General features: G+C 51.0%; 2 protein-coding genes and 1 long non-coding RNA gene across 5 annotated transcripts in view; 1 reads left to right on the top strand and 2 right to left on the bottom strand.

Moving 5' to 3' along the window:
• Window positions 1–19,269, bottom strand: part of Arhgap27 (Rho GTPase activating protein 27) — a 34,574-nt gene extending 15,305 nt beyond the window's left edge. Inside the window, exons 1-3 of one of the 2 annotated variants that reach the window (XM_013359936.4) lie at window positions 17,637–19,269; window positions 16,537–16,669; window positions 14,607–15,281 (exon numbers count right to left, since the gene is read on the bottom strand). In XM_013359936.4, the coding sequence (XP_013215390.1) occupies window positions 14,607–15,263 (657 nt within the window). In that variant the 5' untranslated portion in view covers window positions 15,264–15,281; window positions 16,537–16,669; window positions 17,637–19,269. Of the gene's footprint in view, window positions 1–14,606; window positions 15,282–16,536; window positions 16,670–17,449; window positions 17,567–17,636 lie in introns of those variants that run through there. The other variant, XM_040268670.2, reaches the window with a different exon arrangement.
• On the top strand, window positions 12,557–23,722 carry LOC144376021 (uncharacterized). Its single transcript, XR_013436015.1, has 3 exons — window positions 12,557–12,756; window positions 14,081–14,932; window positions 22,840–23,722. It is a non-coding gene; the product is annotated as an uncharacterized LOC144376021 (long non-coding RNA).
• Window positions 19,818–24,770, bottom strand: part of Plekhm1 (pleckstrin homology and RUN domain containing M1) — a 45,816-nt gene continuing 40,863 nt past the window's right edge. Inside the window, exons 10-12 of one of the 2 annotated variants that reach the window (XM_005328144.5) lie at window positions 22,887–22,950; window positions 22,308–22,465; window positions 19,818–21,928 (exon numbers count right to left, since the gene is read on the bottom strand). In XM_005328144.5, coding sequence (XP_005328201.2) covers window positions 21,817–21,928; window positions 22,308–22,465; window positions 22,887–22,950 — 334 coding nt within the window. In that variant the 3' untranslated portion in view covers window positions 19,818–21,816. The remainder of the gene's footprint in view (window positions 21,929–22,307; window positions 22,466–22,886; window positions 22,951–24,770) is intronic. The other variant, XM_078041941.1, reaches the window with a different exon arrangement.

Genomic DNA, 24,770 nt, shown 5'->3' with positions numbered 1-24,770 from the left:
AGCATAAGCATACCCCTGGCTGCATCCCCACATCTCCTTTATGCCTCGTCCAGGACCCCTTCTTCCTTCAGGCCTCCCCCTCAGCCTCCTTGCTCAGATACCTGGCACATGCTCAGAAGACCTCCCTTAAAAAGTGGGTCCCCTGGAGCCTGGCCTCTCTCTGATGAGCATTCTTAGAATCCTCTCCTCCCCAGGCTTCTTCAGACCACGCCTCCAGGCTGCCCTCCTCTTTCTCAGTCATTTGGATGCAGGCTCTGCCTCTTTTGCCCTGGCTTCAGGGATTTCCGGTGGCACCTTGCTTCTTGCCCTACCACCCTAGGAAAGTGCAGCCAGCTGTGGGTGAGCAACACAGCTCCATCTCCAAGCTCCTGTATCCAACTGCCTTGGGCATCCTCTGTAGTATGCTGGGATAGCTGCATGTCCAACATGAAGTTCATCTCTCTCCTCCTTCCCCAGCCAGGGTCACCTGTCCAGCTTAAGCAGAAGCCTAGGGTCCTCCTGTTCCTGCTTCCTTTGTATCAGCTCTTGTTGAGCCTAATGATCTGACCTGCCTAAGCCAGTTCACAGGTAGCACAGGGGTTAGAGGTCATGGGAACACCACTCCCAGGTCGTAAGCAGGTGGATCTTCTGGCAGACACCTGCTCCTGTCTTTTGAGCAGCTTCCGGCAGAGGAAAGGGCAGGGATGTTGAAGAGGGCCTGAAGAGACTTAATGTCATGCATAACCTTTGGTGGCATCCAGGGTCAAGCCAGCCAGCCAGCAACTCAATGGTGTTTTAAGAAATGGGGAAATCTGACCATGGTCTGCCTCTTGCATGATATTAAGTTCACACAATTTTGCTAGGAATATTAATGGTAAGGTGATTATGGACACAGCACATTTATTTCCAGAGACACATTCTGAAGTTTTCAGGTATGGACCACAGTGATGTCTGAAATTGATCACTCCTTAGTAAAACAGGCAAACAAATACGGCCATTGTTATTCAAGCTAGGTAATAGGTGCAATAGTATTCATTTTTTAAAAAATATTATTTTTATTGGGCTGGGGGTAGCTCAGTGATAGAGCATGTGCTTAGCATGCAAGAGGCCTCAGGTTCAATCCTAGCAGCCCCTGCAAAAATTATTTTTCCCTTATCTGTATATTTAAAGAATTTCCTAATGAAAAATTAAAAAAAAAAAAAAAAAAGAAAAAGAAAATCTTCCTCAAACTTTCCTCATCCTCCATGTTACCACCCTACAAATTGCTCATTACTTCTTACCTGGAAGCTGACTTGCCCTTCCAGAACTCAACCCTCAATCTCTCACAAAGTAATTTCCCTCCCTTTAGGACGCAGCCCCCAGTTGGGGGTCCTGCTTCCCCTCTCCTCCCAGCAGTAAACTTCTACTGCATGAGTCAAGCAGGGCAGGGCAGGTGGGTGGGTAGGACCTGGTCCAGGTGAGAGGCTGTGCCCAAGGGTGGGGCTGGAATCCGGGAGGCCCAGGGATAAAGCCAGATGGCCCTGTACCAAACCCCTTGTCCCCACGAGCCCAGGGAAGCTAGGTACTATCTATCCTTGAGGCTGAGAGTAGGTAGAACTTCTGGCCTTTTGACAGGAGCCCCACATACCTAGTCCTACAGGCCCCTGGGTAGAGACCACCCTCCTTCTGCACTCTGGCCACGCCCCCAAGTGAGCTACTCCAACCGCTGCACCTGAGCCCTGGTGAGCAAAGATAGAAACTCTACCCCTATGGCAGTCAGCAACTAGAAAGAGGCAGAACAAAAAACCCTGACATGGCCAGGAACCAGGCCATGCCCAAGATACCCTTACAAATCATGGCGGAAAGATAATTGTCAGTTAAAGGTGATGGGACAAGGGACTGTCATCAAGACATAAAATAAATAAAGGTGAGTCTACCTCTTACTCCATCTACCCAGATAGACCCTTAGGGATCAAATATTTAAATGCAAAAAAATGAAGCCATATAATATTTGAAGAAAAAATAAATAAATACTTTTACACACACACAGTTATATGACACATAATGACATCTTGGTTAATGACAGAACACAGAGGTTATACCAAAGGTAAAATATTTCTACGGCCTAGTGACATCATAGCCATTGTAATGTCACAGGTGATGCCTGACTCCTGGGTCCATGGTGACCTGTCGCATTGCAGTAAACAAGTTACTGTGTTGCCAGTTGTATAAAAGTAGCACATACAATTATGTGCAATGCATCATACTGGGTAATGGTAACTGACCACTATGTTACTGGTTATCTATTTACTACCCTATGCTTTTGCCTTCTACTTATAAAAAAAAGTCTATGTTTGCCTTCTAGTTATTTAAAAAAAAAAGTTTTCTGGGAAATAGTTCCCCCGCGATTTACTATAGTGGCCCCATTCATCTAGGTTTTACCACAGCTCTTGACCTCATCAGCCGGTCACTGGAGTGATTGAGAGATCTAGGTATGTGAAGTGTAATCTAGGTGTTGACTTGGCCATAAGGTCACCTAACTACGCCTTTCTCAGAATATGCTGCCATTGTTAAGTGACTTGAGTCTATCTCTCTCTCCACACACACACACACACACACACACATACAGAGAGAGACAGAGAGAGAAAGAGAGAGAGAGAGAGAGACAAAGTCTTAGTTGACCTATAACAATTCAAAAGAATCTATAACAAAGACTCATACTCTAAAAGCCATAAAATAAATAATCGGTACCCTTGATTATGCAAATATCTTCGAAGAAAATGTTTTTTTCCTTATAGTCTTGCTATGTTGCCCCTGCTGGTCTCAAACTCCTGGGCTCAAGGGATCCTCCCACTTCAGCCTCCCAAGTAACTGGAACTACAGATATGCGCCACGGTGCACAGCAAGAAAATTTATAAGAAAAAAAAAAAGTGCTGGTGAAGATGCAGAGAAACTTCCATGCACGATCGGTCAGCAGATGTGTAAATTAGCACAGCCACTATGCAAACCACTATGAAGGTTCCTCAAAAACCTAGAAATAGCTGGGTGTGGTGGTGCACATGCCTGTAAGTTCGGTGACTTGGGAGGCTGAAGTAGGAGGATGGCAAGTTTGAGGCCAGCCTCAGAAACTTAACAAGGCTCTAAGCAACTTAGTGAGACCCTGTCTCAGAAAATAAAAAGGGCTGGGGATGTAAAGCACCCCTGGGTTAAATCTCTAGTACCCTGTGTGTGTGTGGGGGAACCACCCTGGAAATAGAACAACCATATGCTCCAGCAGTTCCCCTACTGAGTATATATCCAAAGGAATTGAAGTCAATGTGGTGAAGAGCCATTTGTACTTGCACATTAACTGCAATAGCCAAGAAATGGAACCAACCTAAATGTCCTCTCACTGATGAGTAAAAATGTTGTATATAGTCAATGGAATCTGATGAGCCACAAAAAGAATGAAATCCCATCACAGGTGAATAAAGTAAATGGGTACAGAATGACAAATACCGCTAGCACTCACTTATACGTAGAAGCTGAAATGATGATCTTGAAGCAGAGAATAGAACAGTGGGTAAGATATGGGGTGCAATTGTCCAGGAGGAATGATTTCTAGCATTCTATAGCACAGGAAAACTATGGGTGATGGCAATTAATTGAATATTTAAAAAGAGCTGGAAGAGAGGACTTGGCTAGATGTCTCAGATGACAGATATTCCAGTTACCCTGGTCATCACACATTGTAGAGTGTATTAAAATGACACACTGAACCCCATAAATAGGTTCAATTACTGTGTCAATTAAAAATTTAAAAAATTTTTTTGGTGGCAAAATGTAATTATTATCAAAGTAAAAAAGACAAAACTTGGCCAGATGTGGTGTGTGCTCCCAGATAATTGTGAGGCTGAGGGTTGGAGTATCAAGTTGAGTCCAAGAATTGAAGTCTAGTCTGGGCAATAGAGTGAGACCCTGGGACAAAAGAATAAGAAAAAGAGGAGGAGGAGGAGGAGAAAGAGCTATGAAGAAGAGGAGGAAGAAGAAGAATGAGGAGGAGGAGGAGGAGGAGGAGGAAAAGAAGAAGTCAAATCTGGAGGTGTGTAATTACAACTTATGTAGCTAGAGGGGTATTTTCCTAATATAGAAAAAGCTCCTAGAAATCAATAAGAAAAAGACCATTGACCCAATAGGACATGGGTAGAAAAAAAATATGAGTAGAACATTCACAGAAAAAGACAAACCAACAACCTTTAAATAATTGGAAAGAAAAATGCAAATTCAAGCCACCTTAGGATAATACTGCATATTTTACTATCAGGTTGGCAGAAAATAAAACTTTGACCACATCCAGCTGGTAAGGATGTGGACAGACACTTTCATTTGTGTCTATCCACATAGAGGCACAAGCTTCATGGATGGTAATCTGGCAATGGTTTATCATTTAACCTTTAACCCAGAAACCCTTCTGGAATTTTCCTTACATGTACATGCACATGTATAAAAGACTGTTCCTTATAGCCTTGTCTGTAATAAGAAAAAAATGGTAAACTATGCAAGCATTTATCAATAGAAGATTGTTTAAATGAATCATGATACATCCCTGCAATGAAAAACCAAGTAGCTATAAAAAGGAGGAAGGATCCTCTGTATATACAATCTCCAAGGAACACAGTTATAAAAAGGTGTAAAGAAAACAAGGTGTGGGAAAGTGTGTGCAGCACACTGCCTGCATGTAGGAGGCACAGAAAACCAAGTCATCAGTTATCTATTTGTACTTGTTCGTATTTGTATAAAGGAACTCTGGAAGAAATAGAAAAAGAATGAAGGAGAGTGGTAAGCTTGGAGCTGATAGAGAGGGAGCAGTGGTGCAGGTGGGATTTTTACTATATATATAGTAAAAATAAAAGTATATTTTTTGAGTACTGGGGATTGAACCCAGAGACACTTATGACCACTGAGCCACATCCCTAGCCCTATTTTGTATTTTATTTAGAGACAGGGTCTCACTGAGTTGCTTAGTACTTTGCTCTTGTTGAGGCTGGCTGTGAACTCATGATCCTCCTGCCTCAGCCTCCTGAGACACTGGGATTATAGGTGTGGGGGCCACTTTTATGGCTTTGATTTAAAAAACTGTAAATATGTTACCAGTTAAAACTATCCAAGTCTATTGGCAGATAGAGGGACTAGAAAATATAATTACAATCAGAATAAAAAAACAAGAACTTGTAAGGGGATTCAAGTCAAACACAAAGTTTTTTGTTTTTGTTTTTGGTACTGGAGATTGAACCCACAGGAACTTTACCATTGAGTTGAGATACATCCCCAGTCTTTTAATTTTTTTTTTTTTTTTTTAAGACAGGGTCTTGCTAAGCTAGCTGAGGCTGGCTTTGCACTCTGAGATGCTCCGGTCTCAGCCTCCCAAGTCTCCTGGATTACAGATGTGCGCCACTGTGCCTGGCTAAGCACAAAGTTTTAAAAAGGATTGTTTTAGGCCTTATGTCATTGTGCTCATCGAAGGAGCACATATTCACTTTTTTTTTTTTTTTTAAAGATATTCACTCTTGGGCTGAGGTCATAGCTCAGAGCACTTGCCTACCGTGCGTGAGGCACTGAGTTCCATCCTCAGCATCACATAAAAATAAATAAATAAACAAATAAAACAAAGCCATGCTGTCCATCTACAACCACAAAAAAAATTAAAAAAAAAAAGATATTCACTCTTGAGATTCAAAATTTGTGGCTTGGAAAATCAAGTTGAAAAAATATCTCAAAAGTCAGAGCAGAAATACATAGAGATAGAAATAAAGAGGAAGGTAGGAGCGCCCAGAGCTAACCTACAGATGAAAAAAAAAAAAAAAACAATAATTGTGCAACAAACAGATCCTCCTAAGCTGCAGAAGACCGTAGTCTACAGACGGACAGGTTCTGTGAGTTCCAGATGGGAGTGCCAAGAAGAATCCCATCTGGCACATCCTATAAAACGTATGTTTGATTAGGAACCCCAGGGAAGGGGGCAGAAGCCGTCAATAAACTGGAAAGCATAGCAGGAAGAAAAGCGAAACCACCAGCAGCCTGATTGAAGGGGAAAGAACCCACAAGGTCAACTGCCACACGCAAAATAAGCCAGAAGCAATAAAAGCAAGAGCAGGAAATCAGTGGTTGAATGAAATGTGGGCAGAGGGAATTCTCCCATTGAAAGACAGTTAGCTTGGGTTTAAAGATACAGTGATATGATATAAACAAGAAACACACTGCCTCCCTCCCCGTGGAGCTGGAGATCTGGGGGTTCAACCCAGAGGCTATTGCAGGGTAGGCAAGCGCTCTACCACGGAGCCACGTCCCCAGCCCTTTTTATTTCATTTTGAGACAGATCACATTAACAGGCCAAGGCTGGCCTCGAACTTCTGATCATCCTGCCTCAGCCTCTCAAGTTAAAGAGTGCACTACCTCATCTGGCAAAAAAAAAAAAAAAAAATACACTTAAAAACAAAGTGATATGATTGAAAATAAAAAGATACCAAAAGATACTAGGCAGGTTCTAAAAAATACAAAATAAAAATGATTAAAATAAAGAGTGGCCACATTGATCCTGGGAATGTGAAATATAAAGCCAAGTTCTGAAACAAGATGAAGAAGATACTGCGAGAGGGTACAAAGGCAAGTGTGATGGCCAGAAGAGTCAAAATCTCAGCACTTGGTGGCACTGGCCTGTAATTCCAGCTGCTCAGGAGGCTAAGGCGGGAGAATCGCAAGTTCAAAGCCATCCTCAGCAAAAGCGAGGTGCTAAGCAACTCAGGGAGACCCTGTTGATAGATCCAACCTGATTTTTTCTTAAAATTGGGAGCCATCTCGCCACAAAGCCATGAAAAGATAATTTTGGCTTTACTATAAATTACTGCAAATTGTGAACCTGCTTGGAATGCCTGCCTGTGCCTTGAACTCACCCATGCCTGGCTCTCTGACCAGATAGCAGCCCTCTTTGAAACTTTACTGAGGCCTCACAAATCTTGGCCTTCCCTGGCCAGATAACAACCCTCTCTGAGGCTCTAATGACCTTCATAAATTCTGATGCTGGGGCCAGCAAAAATGTAAACTACCATTAGTGTTATTCTCGTCAGAGTTCTGTTATTTGTAACCCCCCTTTGTGTAACTTTCTGGGCGATAAAGCTGGGCTACAGGAAAGCTGCGGCTGCTGTCTTGTTCCCGCAGTTTTGGGTGGGAGAGGCAGCCCGGTGCTGGTTGAAATAATAAGCTTGCTTTAATTTGATTTTAATTGGAGTCAGTGGTCTTTTCTTGTGTCCTGGTCTAACACCTGTCTCTAAATAAAATACAAAATAGAGCTGGGGATGTGACTCAGTGGTCAAGTGCCACTGAGTTCAATCCCTGGTACCAAAAAAAAAAAAGAGCCCAAGTCTGCACTCCCAATAGTACTGAAGTTCAATATAAAAAGCAAGACTATGAAAAGCACAAGCACTTCATAGAGTCAATTTGAACGAGAACTTTAACAAACCTCTATAAGAAACAAAGTCCTTGGGCTGGGGTTGTGACTCAGCGGTACAGCACTTGCCTAGCACATGTGAGGCCCTGGGTTTGATCCTCAGCACCACATTAAAATAAAGATATTGTATCCAACTACAACTAAAAAAAAGTAAATTAAAAAAAAAAGAAACAAAGTCCAAAACAAAACAAAACAGCAAGGAAATTAATATTTGAATAATATAATCAACAAACTTGATTTGATCCACATGGAACCAAATTTATATCCCTTATTATGCAATTTTCCTATATGTCTATGAAAAACAGAAGTCATTTACTTGGCCACAAAATAATGCGTGATAACTTTCTAAAGTGGAGATTTCACAAATCTAAAGAAAATGAATGCTTTCCTAATATATCTCTCCAAATTAACTAGAGAACTAGTAGAAAACTTGACTAGATTAATCACCACCAAAGAGAAAGAGAAAGAAGTCTGCCACAGAAAAGCCGTACAGGTCCAGAGGGGTTCAAGGAGAGAATTGTAGAAGCCTCTAGGATTCATCTCTGACATCACCTTCCTCCTCTGGGAAGCATTTCTAGATTTTTTCTGCCAACAAGATCCTGGAGGAGACCTTCTCCAATGTCCCCCATCACAGCTCCTTGCAGAGGTGTCCGCCACACCCTATCATAACTGCAGACTGGATGGTCAGTCTCTCCTCCTGGACAGCAAGCTACCTGAGGGCAGGGCCTTACTTTCCATTGTCTTCCCAGTGCCCAGTGCAGCACCTGCCAGTTACTCGATTTCTGCATATGGGGGTGAAACAGCAGGAAGCACTGATGTCGGCACCCAGAGATGCCCCTCACACGGAGCCTCAGAAAGCCGGCCCAGGGAAAGAAATTCAAGTGCTACCAGGAAATAGATAGAAACTTCCCTGTTATCTAAACATTAATAATGAGGTTCAACCATTTATAGGGGGATATAGTAATTTCCACATTCAGACAGGCCCGGCCAGCCAGGAGTGCTCCGGTTGTATGATAAAGAAGGAAAGAGGCTGAAAGATGTGGAGGCAGCCTCTGCTGGTCTCTCTGCGTCCCAAGACTGGACAGGGACCCCTGCCCCATTCACCTGCATGACTCCCAGGGGACCTCTGGCCAGGAGGACCTCCCCTCCTGATTTGATCCATCCATCTGGGCAGGGTCTATAGCCAAAGAGCCCACAGCCTGACAGAGGTCCCGCAGGCACCCCCTTGTCTAGGCAGCAGCTCTGGAAATCCCCCCACACCAGAATCCTTCCTCAATTTGGACACACAGCTTCCCAAATTGAACCAAGTTCTCTTATGCCCCTGGGCCCCAGGGCCTAACAGCCCCATTTCCCCTAGACACCAACCAACACCATGTTCCCTTCAGCCCAGACTCAGCTCAGAATCTCCCCAACACTCTGGCATGGAGCCCTGACCATGTTCCCGACCCCTAGCTACCTCTGGTCATGATCATGGGCCTTGTTGGGCCCCAGGGCCTGGCACTGGGCCCCTCTCCTCCCACTACTGAACATAGCTGTAGGAAAAGCAGAGAAAATGGGTCCAACGCTGGCCTCAGGAGGAAGGGCCAGGTAAGTGGCCAGTCCTGGGGCCCATCTCGAAGCCTAGGAGTTGAAGAGACTCAATGACTGAGTGCAGGCCACCTTCTAGCCTGCGGGAAGGGAGTTCTTAGGGACCAAGAATGTGGGGGGAGGTGAGAGGGAGCCCCTGAGAACCTGTTCTCTCATGAGCCAGGTCACAGGGGGGCAGCAGGGTTGGGGATTCTGGGTCTGCCTGGGGCTACAGGTGAGGCCTGGGTGGGGTGGGAGAGTTGGGCCAACTAGTGAAATAACCGGCTGAGTCACCCAGGGCTGCTGGGAGGGAGGGTTGTCGGGGATTCACTGGGTCCCCTCAACTTGGCCTCTTCTTTCTGCTTTTCCCACTCCCTTTCCAGGAGCTCCCCAATGGCCAGGAAGTAGGACCAGTGGGTCTGTCCTGAGGCCAGTGCCTTTACCTCAATCACTGCCACCTGGGGCCACCCTTGGAGTTTGTCCCAGGAGACTGTGCAGAGAAGAGGGCGAGTTGGGGAAGGAGGGGAAAGAGTGAAGAAATTGCAGCACCCGTCCCCTTCTCCCCCAGGACCCCCAGCAGCAGGCAGAGGTCACTCACAATTCCTGGAGTTGGCGGAGGAAGGAACGAGGGCCCTGGGGCTCCTTCCAGTCAGGGCTGCCAGCTCAGGTATGGCGCCTGCGCCTCGGGGCTGCTTGCATAAGAAGTTGCAGCCCAGGCTGTAACTCTGCCCTGCCAGCAGGGACGGGCTCCAGTCCAGATCTGCTGCCCTGAGCCTTCCCACCTCGAGGCCCGGGGCGGGGATGGTGACCACACCTTGCAATCCCCAATCGGGTCCGCGGCTCTAGGGGAGGGGCCTCCGAGGTTTCTGGTCACACTGGCTGTGGCCTGGCTCCCTGGGAGGCCTCCCTGGGTGGGTGAAGGGAGTCCTCCGGGCATCCCTTCCCCTCTCCTGGGGAGCATTCATTCTCTCGCTGCTTCCCCAGCTGCACACAGCCAGGAGAAGGCTGGAATTCAGGTCCTCCTTTCCTGCAGCCTCTCCCCTCCCTCCACAGAGGTTTGCAGACAGGGTGCTCAGAAAAATGTACATTTGCTTGTCTTAGATTTGAACTGTTTTGCTCAGGGGAATAGGGCAGCCAATCCCGAAGGGTACCTGGCTGAGACTGGGCCAAATGACCAGGGTGGGGTTTGGGGGAGGCCTGGAACTGACATGAAACAGCCAGCTATGGGCTGTGGAACCTTTGGCCAGTCACTAAACCTCTCTGAATCTGTTTCCTCTCTGGGCAAATGGATGTACCTGCACTGCCTTCCCTGTCGTCAGGAGGTTGGCCCTGTGTCCTGGCCTTTGAGCCCACAGGACTGAAGCCCTGTGGAGATGTCTTACACGTTTTGTGCTCCGCATGTCCAGCCTGGCAACCAGCCCACACCGGGCACTCATCTGTGCTACTTGGGTAAGTGGTGACTGAGAAGGCTATAAAATGCCATCTGTAGGAGTGGCTCGGCTCTTCTGTGGGGTCTCTGGCCCTGCCAAGTGACAGCCCTGAGTCGACAGACTAAGCTTGAGAGATGGATGTGCCTTCACACTCCCTGGTGACTCTGTGACTTCCATCTGCACATCCTTGCCCCTCTGTTCTGAGCCACTCCTTTCTTCCAAGGATCCGTCTTCATCTCTACCTCTTCCCCATCCCCAGCCTCCGTCTCCCATGTCCTGTCCATCCACTTAAACCCAGGGAATCTCCACCCTCCACCTCTGTCCACGCAGGGTCCCCCTTCCCCAGTGGTCAGCCCACATCCTGGCCTGGACTCTGACCCATGGTCCCTCCCTTCATCCTCCCTTTGACCACTGGCCTGCTGGTGCCCACTTCCAATAAATACCCTGTGTCCTTTATCTAACTTGACCTTCCCATTGCCCCCTTTCTTCTGGACTCTTCCTTGGCTTCCGGGTCAGCACTCTCCTGCCTTTCCTTCTTGTCCCCTGACTCTGTCTCCCTTCTGCTCCTCTTTATTTATTTTTTATTGATTCTTTTTTAGTTGTACATAACATTAGGATTCATTTTGACATAATTATAAACGCATGGAATGTAATTCGCTCTAATTCTCTCTGCTTTTCTTTCCCTCCCTTTGCCAGGGAATTAAGGAAGTCCCCATCTTCTCTCCACCTGTCTCCTCCCCAATCAGATCCCCTGGAGAAGCAGCAGCACTACTGTCAGCCTCCTGGTGTGAGCTGCTGTGCTAGGGTTCAGCCTGACCACAACCCCCAGCCCAATGCCTCCAGATCCTCCTGTCACCACTCTGTGCCTAGGCCACTCTAGCAGCTGTGGATACAGAGGTCTTTTCTCAATCCCACTCCCTTCTCTGCTAAGAGCCTTCCAACAGCTGCAGGATAAAGTTCAAATTCCTGGCAAAGTCTTCCCTCCTCAACAGGCACCACCCACCCAGCCCCAAGCTCCGCTCCCAGCACCCACCACGTGGGGTGTGTGGGGCTACAAGGGACCAAATGTGCACTCATGTCCACACCTCTTCTGCCCAGGCTGCACTGCAGCCCCCTCACAGATAGGCTGGGCTGTGTTGGATGCAGGCATCTGCTACAGTCTAGATGAGAGGTGTCCCGAAGAAGCTCAGGTGAGAGACAATGCAAGAAAGTTTGGAGGTGAAAGATTGTGTTATGAAAGCTTTAACTCAATCAGTGTGTTAATCCACTTGAATGGATTAACTAGGTGGTAGCTGTAGGCAGGTGGAGTGTGGCTGGAGGAGGTGGGTCACTGGGGATATGCCTTTGGGGTTTATATTTTGTCCCTGGTGAGCAAAAGCTCCTTTCTGCTTCCTGGTGGCCCTGTCCTGCTTTCTTCCTCTGCACTCTTCCACCATGACGCTCTGCCTCACCTTGGGCCCAGAGCAGTGGAGCTGGCCATCTTTGGACTGAGACCTCTGAAACTGTGAGCACCAAATAAACTGTTTGTTCTCTAAAATTGTTCTTGTCAGGTCTTTTGTTCACAGCGGCAGAAAAAGCTGACTAAAACTGCATCTGGGGGGTGGGGAGTTGTGGCTCAGCGGTAGAGCGCTCAACTAGCATGGGCAAGGACCTGGGTTCGAACCTCAGCACCACATAAAAATTAATTAATTAATTGATTAAAGAGATATATTATATAAAGATATAGATAGATAGATATAGATATGTCCAATTACAACTAAAAAAATAAATATTTAAAAACAAACAAACAAACAAACAACATCTGTCCTCTCCTACCAGCTTCCTGTCCCAAAGAAGGAGTTCCCCAGGGCTGCCCCTGTGCCTAGATCCCTGCTGCTGTGCCTATATCCCTGTCTTGGCAGGTGTTCAATCAATTCATGCTTAATGAAGGAGGATCCATTGGACCTGGGGGATCAGGGAGGCGGGGACTCCTCCTACTGCATTCTTCCAGGGGGAAACAGGCAGGCTCACCTTTCAGGAAATTCCTTCCTGAAATGCTGTTTGGAACAAGGAAGGGCTGGGGTGGGGTTTCCTTCCCAGGGGACAACTAACTCCCCACCCCTGGAGTTTGTTGGGAACAAGGTGTCAGGGAGAGCCACTGCTGACCTTGGGTAAAGCACAGTCACAGGGGCTGTGTTATTGTTATATTCGTCCCACAGAGGAGGAAAGAAGACCAGAGACACTAAGCAAATTTTTGAGGTCACACAGTGAATTAAGAGCCAGGCAGCAGCTCACTGCCCCAAACTGAAGTGTCTGGAAGATGTCCCAGTTTCTCTCTGTGTAAGTACCACCCCCACCATTTGGGTGTCCCAAATCACTGCAACTGGGAATTTGCTGGGAGCAGGAAGAAAGAGGGGCAAAGGTAAAACTGGGAAGTGATCCTGGTGCTGGGTGATTTCTCAGCAAATGCTGGGATCTGGGGACCTTCCTTTGGTCTGAAGCCCTGGATTAATGGCTCTTGAGCAGACGTGCAGAGTCCTGCATCGGGGATATGGGGTCAATCACTCCCTGCTCCTCACTACACTCAGTGCTCAATCTCTGGGTCAGGCGAGAGGGTTCAGAGGGCAAGACCCTTCCCCCACTTCCAGACATGTACCTCTCAAGGGCCCGCACACTCCCACCGTCACTAGGACAGAGACTGTCACAGGCTTGAAAGTATGCCGCCACCAGGAGCCTGCCCAGGAATGGAGGGGACCCAGGGGATAGAGAGCTGGCCTCCAGTCACCTGTCCTAGAGAGGCCACCTGGCCTGCTGGCAAAGAGCAGCAGACCCGCTGCAGTCCCCGTCGGCTCCTGCCAGGTGCTGTTGCCTGCTCTAGCCACAAGGGAGCGGGATGCCCTGTAGAACCCTGAGCAAAGCCACGCGGATCAGGGGAAGAACTTCGGACCCGGGCGCCCAGGGGGCCTTGGTGGACCTTCTGCTTTGCATGCCAAGACCTTCCACACTTCACCTCGTTTAAGGCTCGCAACAACCTAATGCGTTTACACACAAAGACACGGAGCCTGAGGGAGCTAAGTGGCTCTTCAGCGGCTGGCGGGTGACCCAGCAGAGTCAAATTCGAGTCTGTAGTTTCAAACCTGAACTCTGCATGGTCACGAGACTGGGCGGAGGGCTGATCCGGAAGCGGGTTGACCCCGCAGCGGGCCAACCCTGACTGCCGCCTAGGTCTGGGCACCCCAAACTCAGTACTGGCACGTGCAAGCGTTCGTGTTTATTGAGATTACAACCAAATACAAAGAAACCGGAGGCTCCCGGGCCTCGGAGGTTTTCCATTCGCCCCCTACCTTTGCGCTAAAGAACAAACTGAGACCCTGAGAGAGGAAGTGAGTTGGCCACATTATTCCCCAGCTGGTGGCAGATGTCAGAACGGGTTCGGAGCACCTTCCCCCACCCCGCCCCTGTGCCCGAAAAGTTCCTAAAGTTCAAGATGTGAGGGCCGTCGGAGCATTGTGAGGATGTAAGAGTACTTTAAAAACGTATGGTATTTTCGATTTCTCAAACTAACACAATCGGATTCTGAAGGGAGGGGGGGCACCCTCGCAATAACTGGACTTTTGTCTGAAACAAACCCATCAAGAGTTGTTTTTTTTTTTTTTTTTTAAAGGAACTGAAACATTGGAAGCGGCCCAAAAGGGAAGCGGTGCGTGACTTTCACATCCACCAACTCATCTGACCTCTCTCCCGCTCAAACTCTCTGGAGAAAGGCGAGGCGTGTAGAGCAGCAGAGATCTATGGACCCATAGCAGATGCATTGGGGAATACAGATTGGTGGGGTTTTAGTATGGTAATACTGGGCATGCAAATGTCACAGGATGTGTAACCTCCTGGCACAGCTTGGGGCAATACCCTGTAATCAATCTCATTTTCATTTCTGCAGCAAAACATGAATAGTCACACTAGTGGGGTTAGTAAAGATTCCAAATCAGCTCCCAGACCAATTTTGCCACCAGTTGAATTATAGAAACACTTGGACTTCCAAGGAACTTTGCCATTTAGGAATTGCAGATAAGGCGTTTTGAGCCTGACCACTTGTTTCATAGGAAAGAGAGCTCAACCAAAGCCCGTGGATACTGCGGTGAGCATCAGGAGGGTGCGGCCCGGCTCCCGCCACCCGGCTCACAGCGCCTTACCTGCTCCGGGATGTCTTCGCGTTGAGGGCTGCGCACATCCGGGATGGCCTCGTAGATGTTCTCCGAGTCGCTGCGCGCCAGGGGCCGTGGGCACACCCAGGATCCCGCCACGCTGCAGGCCTTGAAGCGGCCTGCGCTTCCTAGGAGGCCGGCAGGGGGCGCGGCGGCGCGCGCCAGGTCGTCCAGGGACTGCGCTGGGCGCACTGGCGCCAAGGGTCGCGCGTACAGGCTGGTGGGCCCGCCTGGCGCCAGGCTGCTGCGCTGAGCGGCGCCGCTGCGACGCACAGGACCGCATAGGGAGCTGGCGCGGCCCCGGGGTTCCCCAGGTGTGTGATCGGAGCCCGTGGGCGCGGACAAGTTCACGAACCGGTAGTCGTAGGTCAGCGGTTCGGGAACTGCGGGGCTTGTGTGGGGCGCGGGTGACTGCGGGGCAGCGGCAGGGTCGCCGAGAGCGGGCAGCTCGCGCACATACTGTGCGGGCAGGTAGAAGGGTCGGCCACCAGGCTCGCGCCGCACGTGCCACCAGTGTTCAGTGCTACGGCGCAGCAGTCTGTAGCGCTCGTTGGGCTGTATGGCTACGAGGCGCCCGTCCTTGCCAGTGTACTCGAAAGGGTGTTCCACCAGCACATACACGTCCCCTTCGACGTCCGCCGCCATCGCGGCCACCGCGTTTTCCTACGGGCAGTCAGGAGAGGGGGCCATTGAAGTCACCATTCTAGGGGAACAAAGACCTGGGTCTGGATCCTGCACTCGCCCTTTGCGTTCGGGCTTCAGTCTCTTCATCTTTATAATTGGGACTTGTATAAAATAATCTCTGAGGCTCTCTTATAGTCCGTAATGGAATTACGGCAGCTTCCTTCTTTCTGTGGGGTTGATCATAAAATTTGAGCCTCGCTTCAGTCCCCTGTTGAGGAAACTGGGGGTTATATGGGTCTAGTTCTGCTGCCTGGAAGCCTTGCCTTACGCGGGGTGATTGCTTGCAATAAGGTCGACACCACATCTGCCTAAACGTTGCCTTAGCTCAATTTCCCTGTCATTTAAGTGGGAAGAGCGGCTCATTTTACGCCACCCCCAGTCCCTCCCCGCCTGGTCCTGCCCACACGCCTCCAGCCTACAAGGAATTCGGGAGAAGCTCCGCGGCTCCCCGTCCTCCAGGAGTCTGCACCCCAGGGCCCGCGGAGTCGTGTTGAAGTGCAGGTTTTGGGGCGGCCCTGAGCTGCTCTACCCTGGAATTGTTCCTGCTCTTAGGGCAATGACCTTGACGTAGGGGCTTCGACTGCGAAGGCTGGAGAACCGGTTTTCTCGGTTTCTCTTTCCTTCCCCAGTGGCTTCCTCACAGAAGTGAACCCGGAGACTGGCCCGCCCAGACCGGCCCACACCGCTCCCTGCTCTCCAGCTCCCAGGTAGCCTCCCCAGAGAGCCTCGAGTAGCACCTAAAGAATGCACTTTGTGACAGTGACTACTCCTATGGTGTTCCCAGGATGCCGCCTGGCTACCGGTGTGTCAAGGAAGGGTTCAGAGACTAACTGTAAATCCACTTGTGTGCTTTATCAAAGCTAAGAGCCGGTGGCCTCCTCCGGAACTGCCGGATCCCTCCAAATTCCTACACTGACCGACCACACCTTCTGCCCCGCAAAGGTGTGCCGGGAGCAGCAGCCTCGAGTCCGGTCTCTTGCTGAGGCTGGAAGACCCCAGGAACAAGGTCTGACGGGGTTCCCGTAGCGCTCCTACTCTGCTGTCTCATAAGTTCCTCTCCTGGGAAGTCTTGTAAAGGGAGTCACTGGGCAAACTGGGCCCGGAAAGCACGGTCCATGAGCAGTTCAGAGCTAAGCCAACAAATTCCGGGGAGGAGGCCTCCTCCCCCTCCCCCCCCCCCCCCCCCCCCCCGCCACCCACGTTCCCTTCCCTTGAATCCCAGTCGCGCACTCACGTTAGCTGGGCGGGCCTCTGGGAGCCCATGGGCTGGATGGGCGGAGTCGGCGAAGGGCTGCAGGTTAGGCTTCTGTCATCTCCTTGGGCGGGGCTACCAATGGCAAGGCTGGAGAGACTGCGCGGAGCAGGAGCTGGCAAGGGGAGGGAAGGAGAAAAGGGACACTCAGGAGGGCTGTCCCCAATTTCCAATGCAGCTGTGCCTGGGAGGACAAGGAGGATCCATAATGCCTGTCCCAGGGCCTTTGGGAGTGCATCAAGGACAGGGCCCAGAACAAGCGAAGGCATGCGGGAGGGGCGGGAGCCGGGAGGGCTGGGTCTGAAGGGGCGCGGGGGGTAGTGAGAGGACTCAGGGACCCGCTCCTGTCCCGCCTCCACCAGCCGCGGGATTTGATGTCCGCGAGCCCCTGAGTCCCGCGGGTGAGCGGCTCTGGGAATGCCCTCCTGGGGCAGGTTGTCTCCTCTGGGCGTCCCCATTCCGAGTAAGGCCATTTGCACCCTGAATCATCAGATTCGTGCCCTTTCCAGCCGGATGGCCGGTACTACCCGTTCCGGGCCCACCTCCGCCCTCCGGAGGACCTTTCAGGGCGCAACCCAACCGAGCCTGGAAAAACTCGGAGGGAGATTCCCACGGGCAGAGACGCCCACCAAAGAGCAGTGTCTCGGGCTGTGTGGGAAGGGGACCTGCGCCTCAGCTTCTTCCCGGATCCTGGTGGGAGCGGAGAGAAAGGGAGGGAATGGGAGAGCTGGGAAGATCCCCGGAGCGCAGGAACACACTGGTCATCTGGAGGTGCCTGCCCTGCCTGTACTGTCCGGGGGACAGGAGCCACCAAGGGGCTAACGCCCGAGTCGGCCCTGTGGGCCGGGGTCTGGTTCCCCTCCCACCCCCGAACGGAGAGCAGCCCCTAGCCTACTCCTCTTCAGGGGGATCCGGTCCGCCGGGCCCTCCTCTGGGCTCGCTCAGCTCCCGCCGCAGCTCTGTGCGAAGGGGAGGCGGCGCGCGGAGCGCTTGGGTGAGGACAGGCCACCTGGGGCACCCTTCCCGCCCTCCCCCTCCTCGACCCCCCCCCCCACGCCGCCCAGCCCTGCCGGTCCTGGCACCTCAGGACGTCGGTCCGCTGGCCTCGCTTCCACTTGCCCGGACAGACGCGCGAGGGTTCGGTGTCCGGTGCTCCCTCTTCCACCACCCGGCTCCCGTGCTGCCCTGTTTCCTGTTCAACAATATAACAAGGGAGGCACCGACGGAGAGCACTCGGCAGAAACTTCCTCCCGGGCTGGGGCTGGGCTGCGGTTGGGAGAGACAATCCCCGGTGTCCTAGCTTCCTGTCCCCTCTGGGCCGGGCCAGTGCCTCTGGAGCAGAGACACCACCCCTTCCCCCCTACACCTCCTGGGCCACACCTGGCTGTCTTCAGAGAGGAGGAGGAGGCAGCTGGGCCAGGATGGTGGGATGAGGAGGGTGGCAGCCTCCCACTAAATTCTCTTGGCCAGATTTCCCTCCCTTCACGCCCCTCCCCCCAATATTGTAGGGGAGGAGGGATACCCTCAGATCTGATCTGTGGGCTGGGTAAGCTTAGAACAATCTCCTGAAGGCCAGCATCTCGAGTCCAGTTCCAGGGCCCTCCACTTGGAGGTCTTATCTTTTGGAATCTGCTGCCTCTGGGAAAAGCAAGCTTGCTCCTGTGACTTGACCTTGCACTAACTCCAGATTTGGGCAAGCCAGCCCCAGTGGGCCCCAGCTCTCAGGGTGGCAGGAACAGTTGTGCCCTCTCCCTTAGATGCTGTGCTGAGAGCTGGGTACTTCAGGTGAGTTGAGCGTTTGATTGGAAACTGAATCTGGCCATGCTCTTTCTTGAACCCCGTTTCCTCCACATCTTTGACCCTGTGAGGGGTTGCCCACCAGTGAGTTCTCCTTGTGCTAGTAGAATCTCAGTGCATCTGAATTCTGATGGCATCTTAAGATCCCCGAGGCAGTCACAGCAAAACTCAGCATTGCCCTGCATACTTAGAAAATAGTGACTGGATTGGACCCTCCCTCCACCCCACCTCTTAGGTCTCCCCATCTGTCCTGGCTAGGCAGGATGGCAGTGGCTGGTAGTGGTTGTACTCCTTGTTTGGGGTCTAGCAGGCTGATGTCCAGCTCTGTCCTGTGTTGGCCTTTAGACATTGTGAGTACTGACTTGTGTCTGCATCTCAGCTTTCTTTCCAATAAACTGGGGATAGTAACACCTACCTACTATAGGCTTGCTGAGAAGATAAAATGAGATGCACTAAGAACAGTGGCAAGTACACACACTTCATTATTATTACTACTTTTACTGAGATGAGCTCTTTGGGGTTGAATTGTGATCTCCAAACCTCCCGTTCTCTAGGTAGAAAGGGAGGAAGGGGAAACATGTGGCCTTAAAGGTACTTTGGGTTGAGTCCAAGGGCAGGGCAGCATGAGCTCCCATGCCCATGGCCCTCCCCTGGGCCTGCCTCCCCCAGCCCTCAAACCCAGTTCCTCTTTGCATCATTGGGCCTACCATCTACTGCCCCTGGAAGAGGGAAGACCCTTGGAGGAAGCTGGGGCTCATGGATGGGCAGAGGGTTTCCATGATGGGTTGAAAGGGATCTTCAATGGCAGGAAACTGCAGACCTGAATGTTATTCTTTTCTGCTCCATTTTCCTGCAAACTGACTTTCTGGGAATTAAGTCTGTTTCCTTCTTTTGTTCTTACATGGACAGTGGGGGGCTTCCCCCTAGAGTCCCCCCCACCCCAACCCCAGGGGCTTGTGGAACTTGTGAGAAAGGCTGGCAACCAAATAAAAGCCACTTTGAGCCCTAAATCCAAGATTCATGATTCTGGGGCTCTGCTCAAGTCACCTGCTCCCCTCCCACCCATCCCTTCCACACTGCTTTATTTCTCCAAGAATTCCTGCCGTGTCCATGATCAGTGTCAAGGGGCTGTGTTGACATTTAAGGCGCAGGAAAAGAAGCCATGGGGGAGTCAGCTTCAGTTGTCACAGATGAATGTATGAGTGAACCTCCCCAAAGTCCCTGAAATCCCATCCCAGGGAGGATCTCAACTCCTGGACGTGAAGGATGGGACTGTACACTCTCATTTATGGGCTCTTTTCTTGATGGCCACTCCTGGTACATAGCTGCTGCCTCCAAGTGTTCTTCAGTGACCTGGAGACCTCCCTGTGCCCAGGGGCTAATGGGTAAGTGGGGGGCTCATCCAATGGTTATGATGGCTGGTTTCCCCACCTCCCATGAGTTAGGATTCAGAAGTCAGACGGTGATTAGAAAGATCAGGTCTTTACTGCAAAATCACTCAAATATCACACAGCTGCAGTTCCTTCAATACATTGCAAAATCTCAGGGCCAGAGCCCTACTTTCTAGAAAGTTTATTGCATAAAATAACATTTTAAGAATAGTGTGGGCACCGCTGAGGTTCACCTCGGCTTTCCACTGGAGGCGGAGGGTAAGAGTCAACTCATCCAACAGCATTAGCAGCTTTTTGGTACTGGAGGAGAGGGCAGCTCTAATGCACATAATCCCAGGGGTGAGGAGGCCCCATCAATCAGGGCCTCACTCCTGCTGCCTCCCAGGGCACCATATGGAATGTACACCCAGGACCAAGGCCCACAGCAGGCCAGACTCCTGCCCACTCAGGGACCTGGGGCAGTGATAGCTCTGATCAGGCTGTGTTTACAGGGGAGAGTTAATGCTGGCTATGGGAGGTGGGTGGAGTAGGGATATGGTCACACTTCCTGGCTCAAGAAGCTTTGGTGTTCTGGGCACAGGTGTGCACCACCTTCCACAATGGGGACACAGGAGCTATGTGGCAGCCTCCGCTGCCTGCCTACTGTCTCCTTTGTTCTATTGCACAATTCATCCAACCCTGTGGGGCTGGGTGGGTGACTCAGCAGCTCCATCACTCCAGGGAGGATGGGGGAAGGCTCACCTCTTGACAGTGACAGGTACATCTCCACCTGAGGCCTCTGACTCCAAGCTGAGGGCAGGTGAGACAGTGAGAGGAGCCTGCTGGATCCAGGAGAGGAGGGGAAGGCTGCAGAGACCACCCACCCTCCCCAAACTTCAAGGATCTAGACATGCCTAGAGGGGAACTCCAGGCTCCCATCCAGCCTTCAAAAACCAATTCCACTACAAGGAAATTCTCCAAGTCCTGGCAGACCCTTGCTGGGCAAGTCCAGGGCAGCTTTGTGAATTCATGGCTTTGTAAGACTGAGGCTGCAGAAGCACCCTCAGGATAGCTTCTCTGCATGTCCCTGCACAGTTCAGCAGCAGAAGGACAGGGTCACTTCTCCACAGGGTAGGGCTCGGCAGTCACGACATCTGAGGCAGCCCCTGCCCTTGGCTCACTGCTCTCTCTGGGGTCCAGCCTACTCAGGAGTCAGTCAGGCAGGGGTGTGACCTCAAGAGTCAGTCTGAGGCAGGTCCTGCCTATCTTTGCAGGAGTAAGGTGGGTGGGGGGAGGAGAATGGGCAAGATGAAGTCCTTCCCCCAACCGAGGAAGGCTCAAAGTGCTGACAGTGCTGGTTTTGAGTCATTTCCCCTTCTGCACAATGACTCCAGACTAGAGAAGAGCGAGGGGGCTCTGACTCTGAGAAAGGGAGGACTTTCCAGGTGAGAAGGGAGGGGATAGGAAGTCAAGATGAGATGGGAGAGAAAGGAGGAGGTCATCAGGACTGACCTTGTCCTGCTGGAAGCAGTTTGGCATGTGGCACTGGAGTTGTCAGAAGCAAGTGCCAGCAAGGACGAAGGAAAGGCACTGTCCGATGACAGGCTGGCTGCCTGCCTTCGGGCCAGGCCTAAGTGTGCACATCCACCAGGGTGAGAAGGCCCGGGTTTCTTGGGTGACTTGTGTAGGGTCAGGAATAAAAAAATACTTTCTGTTGCAATATGAAGGGAAAAAAACCCACCTTAAAAAACTAGACCTTTTAATCAGGAATGTGGAATTGAAAATGTCCCCCAAGTCTCATTTCCACAGTGTTTGAACAGACCTAATGGAGGTGTGACAGTGAGGTGAGCCCAGCCTGATGAAAGGCCCCATTTAGCCTTGAGCAGAGGACATCTGGTGGTGTCCTTGCTCCTGAGACAGAGGGAGGTGGGAGGCCATGGGATGTCATTGGGCTTCCTGGCTTTCTCTGGGAGGCCCATGCTCTCTAGTCACACCTGAGGGTCTTCCTGAAAAGGGGAGACACTGTGACACCAAGTGGAGCCTGGGGTGATGGCAAACCCGGCTGGGACGGCTTGGGGTGGGTGAGGAGATTGGCCTAGGTTAGAGTGTTCTGTTCCTGGTATTTGCGCCGGCGGGCACAGCGGGGGCAGCCCTTCTTCACCACAGCCTGGCAGCTCTGGTGGAAGACGGTCTTGCACTCAGCACACCTGGGGAGAGAGCAGTGTGCACAGTTTGTGCCAGTTGACTAGAGGCCATCCTGGTGTTGGGGCTGGCCAGGGGTCAGGTCAAATCCCATAGTGAGGCTGTGTTCTTCTTGGCAGCCCCTACCCTACCCTTAGATGATGAGATCACAGCCATGCCAAGCATGGAGATTCTCCATCCACTTCACTTCTCAAAAGTGCTGCCTGAGTGTCCCTAAGTGATTTTTAAAAACACAGTTTGAAAAGCAGCTCCAGGCCCATGCAGGGTTGAACCAGACAACTTTGCCAGCTGGGCTCTGACACAGAGTGGATGTTCACTGTTCCTGAGTGGCAAGGCTAGGGCTACTCCCAATGTGCTGTGCAGAGCTGTGGGTGTCGTGCATACCTGATTGTGGTGTCAAACTCAAAGGGGAAGATGATGTCATGGTGGTGGCAGATCTGGCAAATAAAGCCCCGCTGCGTGCACAGGTCACAGTGGTAGACATGCTGCGAGGCAAACTCGATCAGGGCCTTGAGGAACCCTTCGTACACCCCATCTGCAATCTGTAGGGATAAGCACAAGCCTGGCCTCAGGCAGCTGCTTTGTGGCACCAGACTCCCCACTGAGAGGAACTGCCTCCAGCTCTTATATGAGCAAGGAGACTTCCCCAAATTGGGCTGTATCTGTCACGGGGAGTTACTGGATTTACAGATGAGATCCAAATCTACTCCATTCTCTTGAGCAAAGCAGTGTCCTACACTTTCAACCCAGGATTCTAGAGTCTGCTGCCTGCCAGGGAACCAGGGGGGTCTGTCACTGCCCAGGATGTACTGGGGCAGCAGGAAGGCCCATTCTGAGATGTGAAAAGTTGAACACTGCTATCTGGTCTCAATATTCGGAAACACCCCTCTTCCATCTCTTTTTCTGATTTCTCCAGGAATGAGGCCTCTCTATAGAGATTTGGGGAGAGTTGGACACGTTTACCTGCTGGAGGTCAGCGACACTGAACTTGTGGGGAGACTCCAAGAGATAATTCCTATGGTTGAGCCTGCAAAGAAAACACAAGAGCTTCCTCAGAAGGGCTTTGGAGGCTGGGCCACCCTGCATTGTCTGTTTTCCTTCCCTCAGCAATCCTAGCCAACCAAAACCCTCCTGCCTCACCAGGCAGGGCTAAGAGCACAAGTCAGCTGGACCAGACTTGCCCTGGCCTCCCAGGTAAACTAACCAGCTGGTGGGTCCTTGGGCAAGTTGCTTAATCTCTGAACCTCAGGTATCTTCCTCTAAGAAGTGGAATTGTTTTTGATGATTAAATAATCTATTTAGAGCATTTGGTACAGTGCCCGGCAGGTTGTGAGCACATAACTAATAATGATGAGGGTGGAGCTGTGGCTGTGGCTCAGTGGTACAGCGATTGCCTAGCATGTGTGAGGCACTGGGTTCGATTCTCAGCTCTGCATATAAATAAATGAACAAAACAAAGGCCCATCAGCGACTAAAAAATTTTTTTAAAAAATAATAATGAGGATGAGGATGATGAAAACTGACAGCCAGTACCAGGAACTGGCTGAGATTTTACCCTCAGTCACTCATCTGTCCTTGCAACAATGCTCTGAGGCTGAGCCTGTTGCAACTCCCACTTTGAGAAAATGGGCAAATGTGGAGAGTTTAATAATTTGCCTGGGGGCTGGGGATGTGGTTCAAGTGGTAGCGCGCTCGCCTGGCATGCGTGCGGCCCGGGTTCGATCCTCAGCACCACATACAGACAAAGATGCTGTGTCCGCCAAATACTGAAAAATAAATTTTAAAGTTCTCTCTCTCTCTCCCTCTTTCTCACTCTCTCTCACTCTTTCTAAAAAAATAAAAAAAATAATAATTTGCCTGGGGTCACACAGTAAGAGTCAGAGCAGGAACTTGCATGCAGGTGTCTGGTTCTAGAGCTAGCATCCTTCTCCACTCCACTGAAACTCTACCACCATTACATACCAGGGACCCTGCTGAGGACAGAAATGCAGGAGATACAGCTGCTGCCCTCTGGCAGCCCCTGGTCTAGCTGAAGAAAAGACATTCCAGTATCTGGTTTCAGTGCTACATGAAAGGAACTGAGATGTGTTCTAAGCACAGCAGATCCCGTTTCAGAGGGGAATGGAGTGGAGGACAAGGGCTGCCGCCAGCCCTGTTTTGGTTCCCACTACACCAACAGCCGAGACTCCAGGTCACATCCTGAGGGATGGAGAGGAAGTGCCTGCAGAAAATCCCTGGCACAGAACCCTATCCAGCCTTGCTCATGTGCCTATGCAGGTCCTGGGGTGGGGGGTGGATACTCAAAGTCAGAGGAAGCTTGAGAACCTGCACAGGATGCCCTGGACACCTGGAGCAGATGGTGTCTGGCATCAGGAATGGGGGCTTGACCATACCCCATCCAATGGCTTTAGTGTGGTTCATGGGGAGCCCAGTGTGGGATGGTCCCACAAACAGCCAGGCAGGCCACACTGTGCCATGTGGGGTGAGGACACTGCCAACTTGCCTCTCAGTTTACCATGCTGGTTTCCTTAGTAAACTTCCAGCTTTCTGGGAACAGGAAGCTGCCATTTATCACCAGGAAAACATGGTGGGAGACAGGCACACAGGCTGGCTCCAAGCTGGCAGGAAGGGTGGGGCTGAGTTGGATGGAGAGGTCCCTGTCTTCTACCTCTGTCTACAGTCCTGGCAGCCAGTCAGGCCTATAGTCTGATCTGAGAGTCACTGTGCCCTGGGCCTGTCACATTCTCAGTGGGGCTCTATAACTGATGCTGTGTCAAGGCCAGAAGGAAAGCAGTACCACTCATGCTGTCCTCCAGAAGAGAAACACCTGGGCACAGGAGAAAACCA

This window comes from Ictidomys tridecemlineatus, chromosome 3 (assembly GCF_052094955.1).
Source record: "Ictidomys tridecemlineatus isolate mIctTri1 chromosome 3, mIctTri1.hap1, whole genome shotgun sequence".
NCBI classification, from domain to species: domain Eukaryota; kingdom Metazoa; phylum Chordata; class Mammalia; order Rodentia; family Sciuridae; genus Ictidomys; species Ictidomys tridecemlineatus.
Note: the sequence above shows the minus strand (reverse complement) of the source record. Positions and strands in the feature narration are given on the sequence as shown.